Source organism: Peromyscus maniculatus, chromosome 7 (assembly GCF_049852395.1).
Source record: "Peromyscus maniculatus bairdii isolate BWxNUB_F1_BW_parent chromosome 7, HU_Pman_BW_mat_3.1, whole genome shotgun sequence".
NCBI classification, from domain to species: Eukaryota; Metazoa; Chordata; class Mammalia; order Rodentia; family Cricetidae; genus Peromyscus; species Peromyscus maniculatus.
The window spans coordinates 51,488,730-51,498,294 of record NC_134858.1 but is presented as its reverse complement, the minus strand read 5'-3'; the positions used below and the strand labels follow the sequence as shown (position 1 = coordinate 51,498,294).

Sequence of the window (9,565 nt, the reverse complement as noted above, 5' to 3'; positions counted from 1 at the left end):
GGGGACCCTCAGTGGTCTGAATTAAGAGCCATGGGAATAGGCTGGTGGGTGAGGAATGTTAACACACTTCGAAGATGCATTGAAAAGGTAACTTTCCTTCATTGGATTTTCAAAGACTATATCATTTCCCTATCTTTCTCCTTCCCCTTCACTCTTAAGTCCGTGGTCCCTATTTTTTTAATTGTTGTTACACACACACACACACACACACACACACACACACACCATGCACCCGCACCCGCTACTTTACCCTCTTCTCTTTTCCATATTTATCTTCCTGCCCAATTAAAGCCCCTGTCCCAGTTTTTTTTCTTTCCCCCTTCAAAACACTTAAACATTTCTATTCCCTCTTTACTGCTTCTCCACCCACCATGGAGAGAGAGAGAGAGAGAGAGAGAGAGAGAGAGAGAGAGAGAGAGAGAGAGAGAGAGAGAGAGAGAGAGACTGACTGAGAGAGAGACTGAGAGAGAGAGAGATGGAGAGACAGGGAGAATATGCTATGTAGCTCAGTCTGTCTTCCTGCTTCTACTAGAAAACATTAATTCTGTTTTTAAACTTCCAGAAAACCTATTCTAGAGAACTAGTTTTTACCTTTTGAGATATTTTTTAGAACAATTTAAAAATAGGCATTTCTTTATTATGTGTGTTTGCATGTGTATGTGTGTGGGTGCACATATGCACGTAGAGTTTCAAACCTGACCTTTATAAAACTTGTATGCAGAATGCTGTACATTTTTTTGCTATGTGTAGTGTTTGTTTGTTTTGAGACAGGGTCCTACTGTGTTTGTATCTCTGGCTGCTCTGGGACTCACTATATAGACCAATCTGACTTTGAACTCAGAGATCTGCCTGCCTCTGCCTCCTGAGTGCTGGGATTAAAGGCGTGCACCACCACTATATGTCCAGCTAATGGAATAGAAGACTTTTTTAGACATTACTGTTTGACGTGTATCTTATTTGAAAACAAACAAAACTCTAGGGCATGCTCCTGCAACCCCAGTACTTTCGAAGTTCAGGGCAGGGTCAGGAGTTGGAAGGCAGCTTAAGTTACAGACCACAACCAGGCTAGTTTAGACTTCCTGGTACGGTCCTATTTCAAAAAAACAAGCTAGGCATAGAGGTGAATGCTTATAATGCTAACACTCAGGAGGCTAAGGCAGGAGGGTTGCCCTAATTTGAGGCCATCCTGGGCTACATAGTGAGTTCAAGGCTATCCTGGAATATAGAGTAGAACCCCCAAACAACAACAATCAAACTCAGATTGTCAGTCTTGACAACATGCTCTTTTATCCATAGAGCTGCACATTAAGAAATATAATGTGTTGAATTTCCAGAAGATGATCACATCTATTGAATTTTCTGTTGTCGTTACCGTAGTTTATTGCTATGTAGGTTTTCCTTTCCTCACCTTAGTGTGTGAATTTAGGCAGTTTACTTAAAGCTCTTTGCTCAGTTACCTCCTACCCGAGTAGGACTTCATAGTGAGTAGTATTCATTAAGATTAATGAAAGGTGCTCAGCCTGGTCCAGGTATATGGTAAACACTCAATAAATACTAGCTGCTGTGCTGTTTTTATTAGGATTACTGGCATACAAATGCTTTGCTCTAGGAGGGTGCCATCATAAGCTCCTGGGTGCACATACTCCCATTTCCTTAGTTTGTGAGCTAAGGAGGTAACAGTGAATCGTGAATTGTTGGATTGATTAATTGTAGTTCTTTTTGTCAAGTAGTTACATGTTACTTTCCTTACTCTTAGGTTGCCAAAGCTTCTTTTCAAAGGAACAATGATGCCTTAGATGCTGCTTTATTCTACCTGTCAATGAAGAAGAAAGCAGTAGTGTGGGGTCTGTTCAGGTAAGGTCCTGGAAGGAGATTGTGTTTGGGATCTGAACTCTAATGCTTTTGAAAAGAATTCACGGCAGGAGCTCTGCCAAGTCAGCTGACTTCTTTATGTCTTGGTTCTTTTATTTACAGTGAATGGGCAAAATATCTTTTAATTTAGTTTAAAAGATGAGATTGTTTTGTTTTGTTTTTCAAGACAGAGTTTCTCTGTGTAGCCTTTGCTGTCCTGGAATTCACTTGGTAGATCCACCTGCCTCTGCCTCCCAAGTGCTGGGAGTAAAGGCGTGCACCATCACTGCCCAGCTAAAAGATAGGATCTTATAAAAAATGTTGATAAAAGCACATTGGAAAATAAAAGATAGTCTTGCTTCCTGTGTGAGTACACAGGGTACATCAGCAATCCTTATTAGAAGAAATGCTAATAAGCAACATCTGTAACTGGAGCTGTTGGTCTTTTAAGATTTCTTTATTTTCTATCATGTATACGGGTGTTTTGCCTGCCTGTATTGCCTACATGTGTGTATGTATACTGTGTGCGTGCTGTGGCTGCTGAGATCAATGAGGACATTGCATCCCCTGAAATTAGAGTTACTGATTACAGTTGTGAGCCACCACCTGGGTGCTAGGAACCAAACCTGGGTCCTCTGCAAGAGCAGCCAGTGCTCTTGACACCGAGCTTCCTTTGTAGCCCCTCTGCTGGTCTTCTTTAAGTTGAATGTTAGAGGTTTTTTTCTTTTCTCTGTCTTCATACAATTTATAAATAATTAAAATATTTTAAGTGTGATATAGTCACTAGTGTTTGTGTTCTCATTCCCAGGTCACAACATGATGAAAAAATGACAACATTTTTCAGCCACAACTTTAATGAAGATAGATGGCGGAAAGCTGCTTTGAAAAATGCTTTTTCTTTACTTGGAAAACAGCGCTTTGAACAATCAGCTGCCTTTTTCTTGTTGGCTGGTTCATTGAAAGATGCCATAGAGGTATAAATAAGCGAGTTAGCAATCATGCAGTGAGGCCTTAGAGCAGGTTGTAATTTTTGTTAGACGTTTGTGAGAGCTACAGAGCTTGCCAAAGTCAGACAGTGTAAGGGGAATTACAACTTCAGGTGTGGCATGTTACATATTAAGGTAAAATGTAAAACTTACAGAAAAGGTCAAGAGTGGTTTGTGAATGTCTTTTTACCATCCATCTTGTGATTCTGAGCCATTTAAATATGTGCATAGGATATGACCTCCTTATCTTGTGCAGAAAAGCTGGTATTTAAGTACTTGAGACTAACATTGCAGTTTGTGCTGTGCTGCAATGTACTTGCTTGAAGTATTGACAGTGCGTGTGAGGAGGTGAAACATTGCATCTTATGTTACATAATCCTGGCAGGTGATTTTAAATTTTTCAATATTTCTGCTTCCTGATGGCTCTTCCTTTTAGGTTAGTTATTAGCTTTATGAATTATCTAGACTCATACAGAAGTAAAAATAGAGCTAAAAATAATCCTAGTATTTGGGAGCAGAGGCAGGAAGATCAATGCAAATTTCAAGCCATCCTGGGCTATGGAGAGACCCTATCTCTAAAAAAACCAAATATATGATATATTATATTATTATATATTATCCTATAATATATTCTCTATATATTATAGATTGTATTATATTAATTACATGTTACATGTAATATAATATAGAGACTATATAGTCCTTCAGTCCGGTTAATTTTCTTATATGATTTTTTTTCTTTTAATTTACAACTTTTAAAAATAATAAAATTTTAAAGCAGCAACAATTAAAAAAAATCACCAAAAACATGATAGAAGAAATAGAAAACTTCTAACAAAGTGAATACATTACAAATTTTAAAAAGCATTTTTATACTTCAGCATATTTGTAACATTTTCATAGTTGTAAATGCCTATAATTCTGAAATAGCAATGTTAGCTTAGAAGATATTTAGAGAAGAGATGTTGATGAAGCCGTTACTGTTGGCTCAGGTCTGTAATAGGACAAGGATCAGTTTTTCCTTAGTAAACAGAAGGTTCTTCTAAAACAGTACACATTTATATAAAAATACATTTGGAAATTAAGAGGGACTGAGGTATATATCAAAACATTTTTTTTTACCTTTTTTTCTTTTTTTAAAATTTTTTAAATTTAATTTTTAAATTACACTCATGATATTCATTACTTACACTCATGATATTAACCACATTTGTAGTATTCATAGATTACATTTGCAGTATTCATTCAATTTTATATATATATTTAATTTTAAATGCCGAATGTCATTCCTTGAAGCGGGGAGGAGGTCTTAAATACAGGCTTACAGCACAATGGGAGGACCCTGGAGGGCAGAAGTTAGCTACTGATGTTTCATCTAAGCTGTTAATGTCCATTATTCAGGATACACAGACAAGGAACTTCCCTTAAGCATTCAGGAGGGTGGAACCTGGCAGGGAATTAGCATAGGGAGGATGTCAAGGTCAAGGTCCGCAAGCAAGGCAACAGTTACCCAAAGTGAGGGCCAGGGACCTACAGGTCCCCCTTTTATTAAAAAATGAGCTTCTGACTTGGGTTGCATGGGACGTCAGCAGGTCACCTTACCCGTCATGGAGACGCCTGCCCAGGCCACACAGGTGCTCTGTCTTAGGTTGGTGAGTGCCCCCCAGGCATTACCTGTCTCTGAATACTCATTATCATACCTGCTCAATCATGTGTGAGCTGCATGGTTAATTGCTGCCAAAGATCTCAAAGTGGCACTAGGCTTGCAATCTGTGTGTTTGATACAGAAAAGACAACAGAGGTCCTATCTCACCCATAGCCAGTAGGCTAAAGGCAACTGAGCCATTCCCTTCCTTATCGAGCCATACTGTATGTTGGAGTCCTTGTAAGATAGTATCCCAAAAGCAGCTGGAACTTGAGTTTATAAATTTATAATTTTCAAAGCCAATCAAGGTGTATATAACTACTGAATTAAATTTATCATGCCCAATAGAATGAAAGATTAACTAACTGTAGTAGCTACTTTTGTTGTCAGGGTCTCCACTGTGCTAGCTGTAGTAAGCAATTATGAAATGGTAATCCCAGAAACAGTAGCCGCAGTGTGTGCCATTGTTACAACAGCAACAGTGGCAGCAGCAATGTCAAATTCTCTTCTGGATTGTGTGGACATCCACTGGCATGGATACAACTCCAGGAACACGAACCGCCAAGGCCCATTTTTCTTGATCCCAGCATGACTTTAGCTGGCAGCTCTTCTGGAGAATCCAATCTCATGGCCACAGTTCCTAGGCTTACATTAATGCTTGCCAAAGCTGGCCATATTGGGCTTTCAATCTCGATTGGCATCAGAAGGGTAAATTTTTTCATGAAGACCCATTAGGTCTCTGTCATGTTGAGCTTCAGCAGCATCCACAGGGTGGGTTCAGTGCTCAGGAATCCAAAGAGGAACCTCATTGTCCTGAGGAAAGACATAAACCAAACTCCGGGGCCACACCAACACTAGATGGGGTCTCCTCCACATGCTAGTAGAAAGATCCTTCCATTGCTCCAGAGGGTGATTTGGAACAGGAGCCCTCCAGTGCTTATCTGCATCGGATCCTCCAGCAGAATCCACCGATAAACTCCGGCAGAATCCACCAATAAAAAAATTTAAAATATATAAAACAAGGGAAAGAATAGAATGTGGAGAGGAATGATGAGTCCCTAGTTCTCCCTTTTTTTAACTTTAGTAAAATGTTTGTTTGTTTAATATTTCAAATTTTTCTTTTCTTTTTATTTTTTATTATTTAAAATTAATTTATTTTCTATTATCAGCTTGATGGAGTATGTATTCTTATCTTAATAGTGAGATGTTTCATTGAGGTTTGCTCAGTAATTGAGTAAAACCGAAATTTATTATAAGCCACAGTCATCCTAGGGACCTCCATGATATATATATATATATCCTCCATGGTTCTGTGGGTTGTGGTCTGATTGTTCTTTATTTTATATCTAGAATCCACTTATGAGTGCAAAACATTTTAAGTAGTGTTTTATTTAACAATGAATGCTGTTTCAGTTGACCTAAGACCGAGATCACACTGACACGCTGTGTCTTGTGCTCATCTCATGCACCATCCTTCTAGTCTGGAGGTGCCTGGGTTGTGACTGCTCACCTGTCTGCCTGCTTTGACACTCTTCTACCCAGCAGCCCTCTAGCTCCATCTCACAGTCTCAGCCTCAGGGCCCCTCCATACCATGGAAACATAAATAGACAATTTTCAGGGGACCAATGGGATAATGTATGTCTAATTAAATTGTCACTAAGATAAATGTTTCTTAATATTTAAATTTCAGGTGTGTCTTGAAAAAATGGAAGATATTCAGCTAGCCATGGTTATTGCCCGTTTATTTGAATCTGAATTTGAGACTTCATCCACTTATATATCCATCTTGAATCAGAAAATTTTGGGTTGTCAAAAGGATGGCTCAGGATTCAACTGCAAAAGACTACATGCTGACCCTTTTCTGCGTAGTCTTGCCTATTGGGTAATGAAAGATTACACCCGAGCCTTGGATACATTACTGGAACAGACACCAAAGGAAGATGATGAGCAACAAGGTAGATTTTGTGGGTTTCCCAGTACCTTTTAAAGAATAAGGCAAGTTTTGGAGGGGAGAGGCTCATTCACTCCGTCCCTAGCTGAAGATCTTTTAAAAATTAATGGCTTCTAGGAGAAGGAGAGTTCTTTTTCTTTGAGGGTGTGACCCCTGGCAGGCCAGCTATGCTCCAGGGGATAGTCCATGCCCATATGTACTTGGGCAGCACCGATTAGACTCTGTGGGTTGTTTAAGAAAAATAAAAAGAGGACATGCAGTTAGGAGAGAGTAGAGAGTGGGCTGGAGTGGGAAGTGAATATGGTCAAAATACATTGTATGCATGTGTGAAATTCTCAGTAGAATATTATTTTCCTATATTTGAAAAGATGATTACCATATTTATTTTTCTTTTTTCCTGAACCCTTTTTTTTTTTTGTGGAGGTGTGGTTTTGTTACCTCGTAACCTTGTATTTTAGGGTAGCCTGGAACTCACTGTGTTGCCCAGGCTATCCTTGCATTTACAGCCCTCTTCCCATAGCCTTCTGGTGTTGGGCTTGCAGATGTCCACTACCAAGCCCTGGATTTGAGAAGCCATATGATGAAAAATTGTAACTTCATATTTGTAATAAGTCTGCATTTCACCATAATTTGATTAGTACTAAGCTGATCACAGTTGTTTTTTCTTTGCTGTTATTTCAAATTAAATCTTTTTTAAAAATCACCTTAAAGTTTCAAGTTTTTTTCAAAGAAGTGGGGACAGGGAGGAGAGGACAGTGGTGGTTTTTTTTGTTTTGTTTTGTTTTGTTTTTTGCCTGCACTTCTATATGTGCATCACATGCTTGACTGGCATCCTAAGATGTGAAAAGGATGAGTTGAATCCTCTGGAACTGGAATTGCAGACAGTTGTGAACTGCCATGTGGATGTTGGGAATTGAACCTGGGTCCCCTGGAAGAGCACCCTAGCTGGCCTGTGAGCTTCCAGGGTTTCTCACATCTCCCCATCTCCCCACTCTTCAGCATTATAAAGGTGACCAGTTAGTCTTTTTATTTTCTTTTATTTGAACTCCCAAGTTTTTAATGCTTGTGTTCAGTCACTAGCAGTTTGTTTTTATGGAGATCCTGACAAGTTTTTTGACTTCTTTTGCTATTATTTTTGGATAATTTCCTTGCTTTCTGATATGGCAAAATGATTCAGGCTCATCTTGTGTATTTTCTGGCTCAGACCTCCAGATGATCATTCTTCCAAAGAATTCTGCTTCAGTGAGTGGGGACAGTGTTAGGGACTGCAGTCTGGTCCTCGTTGCTCTAGGCCATTAGAATGGATGCATGTAGGACTTGTTTCTTTCCTAAGAATGCAAGGGATCACACTTTCCGTCTAGTTCATGTATAAGTGAGGTTCCTCGTAGGTTTCAGACGTGTGTATTACAGTGAAAGACTTGGATTTTCATTGTATTAACATAGCTATTTGCTATTCTATATGCATGGAATAGTTGCATGATACAATTATATGTTCCACAATAGAATAGTGACTGAGAAAATCTAAACCTTTTCATATTATTATTGTTAGGGTATAGCTTACTAAAGATGTACAGCCAAATCCTTATTTGAAAGTCACTTTGTAATTTATCTCTATGTGTCTATGCTACCAATTTGAGATTCATTTCATTTCTTTAGTTTTTCTATTGTGTGTGTGTGTGTGTGTGTGTGTGTGTGTGTGTGTGTGTGTGTGTGTACTTTTCAAGGTATTTTCAGAGAACTCAGGCTTCTTTCCCCGCTCCTCCTCTTTTTTTTTAAGCGGAAACCCATTGTTGGCGTTTCACTTGCATTTCGCTTCCTTAGGTCAGAGTTCCTGTGTGCGCCTCCTGCATCTTCTTTGACATCATGTGCTTTGGATGTCACTCTAGCGTTTGTTTCAGTTACGTAGATTTAATGATGGCATGAATGAATGCTGGGTTAATAGTTATTTATAATAATATTAATTGCCCTTTATTTTGGGTTAATACTAATTTATTTTATTATTTTTCAATAGATATTCAAATTAACAGCAATTTGTGATTTTTATCTGTTTATTTTCTGCAGTTATCATCAAATCTTGTAACCCCGTGGTGTTCAGTTTTTACAACTACCTTCGAACACATCCTTTACTTATTCGAAGAAATCTTGCTTCCCCTGAAGGAACTTTGGCAACTTTAGGTCTCAAAACTGAGAAAAACATTGCCGATAAAATTAACCTCATAGAAAGAAAATTATTTTTTACCACAGCTAATGCTCATTTTAAAGTTGGATGCCCTGTTTTAGCCCTTGAAGTACTTTCTAAAATTCCTAAGGTAACTAAAATATCTTCCTTAACTGCAAAAAAAGATGAGCTTGACTTGCTTTCTGAGGGGATGGAGAATGGGCCATCAGAATCCAAAGCACCAAGTGACGTTAATGGCCGTTCTGGCGCTGCCTGGTCAGCAGTGACTTCCTCCCAGTTTGACTGGAGCCAGCCAATCGTCACAGTCGAGGAGGAGCCTCTGAAGCTCGACTGGGGCGAAGACCATGACAGTGCCTTAGAAGAGGACGACACTGGTGGCTTAGTGATGAAGAGCACAGATGCCAAGCAGGATGGGCAGGACCACAAGGCATCACTGACCCCTCAGGAAGAAGATTCTGCTGGAGGGGATACTGAGGTTGATGTGATTGCTGAACAGCTGAAGTTCCGAGCTTGTTTGAAGATCCTTATGACTGAATTAAGAACTTTGGCTACAGGCTATGAAGTAGATGGAGGAAAGCTCAGATTTCAGCTCTACAATTGGCTTGAAAAGGAAATTGCTGCCTTGCATGAGATATGCAATCATGAGTCAGTTATTAAAGAGTATTCCAGCAAAACATACTCAAAAGTGGAGAGTGAGCTTCTAGACCAGGAAGCCATGGTGGACAAGCCAGACATTGGTTCCTATGAGCGCCACCAAATAGACAGACGAAGATTGCAGGCCAAACGGGAGCATGCGGAGAGACGGAAGCTGTGGCTGCAGAAAAACCAGGACCTCCTAAGAGTGTTTCTCAGTTACTGTAGCCTTCACGGGGCCCAGGGTGGCGGTCTGGCCTCAGTGAGAATGGAACTCAAATTTCTGCTGCAAGAGTCGCAGCAGGTATGGCATCCCTTG

General features: G+C 39.5%; 1 protein-coding gene across 9 annotated transcripts in view; it reads left to right on the top strand.

Moving 5' to 3' along the window:
* Dmxl2 (Dmx like 2) overlaps nt 1–9,565 on the top strand; it is a 132,458-nt gene that overhangs the window by 87,152 nt on the left and 35,741 nt on the right. For all 9 annotated transcript variants that reach the window (XM_076576291.1, XM_042280955.2, XM_042280953.2 and 6 more), the window contains 5 exons: nt 1–87; nt 1,757–1,854; nt 2,660–2,825; nt 6,174–6,438; nt 8,496–9,550. The exon at nt 1–87 is cut by the window's left edge and continues 83 nt beyond it. In XM_076576291.1, coding sequence (XP_076432406.1) covers nt 1–87; nt 1,757–1,854; nt 2,660–2,825; nt 6,174–6,438; nt 8,496–9,550 — 1,671 coding nt within the window. The remainder of the gene's footprint in view (nt 88–1,756; nt 1,855–2,659; nt 2,826–6,173; nt 6,439–8,495; nt 9,551–9,565) is intronic.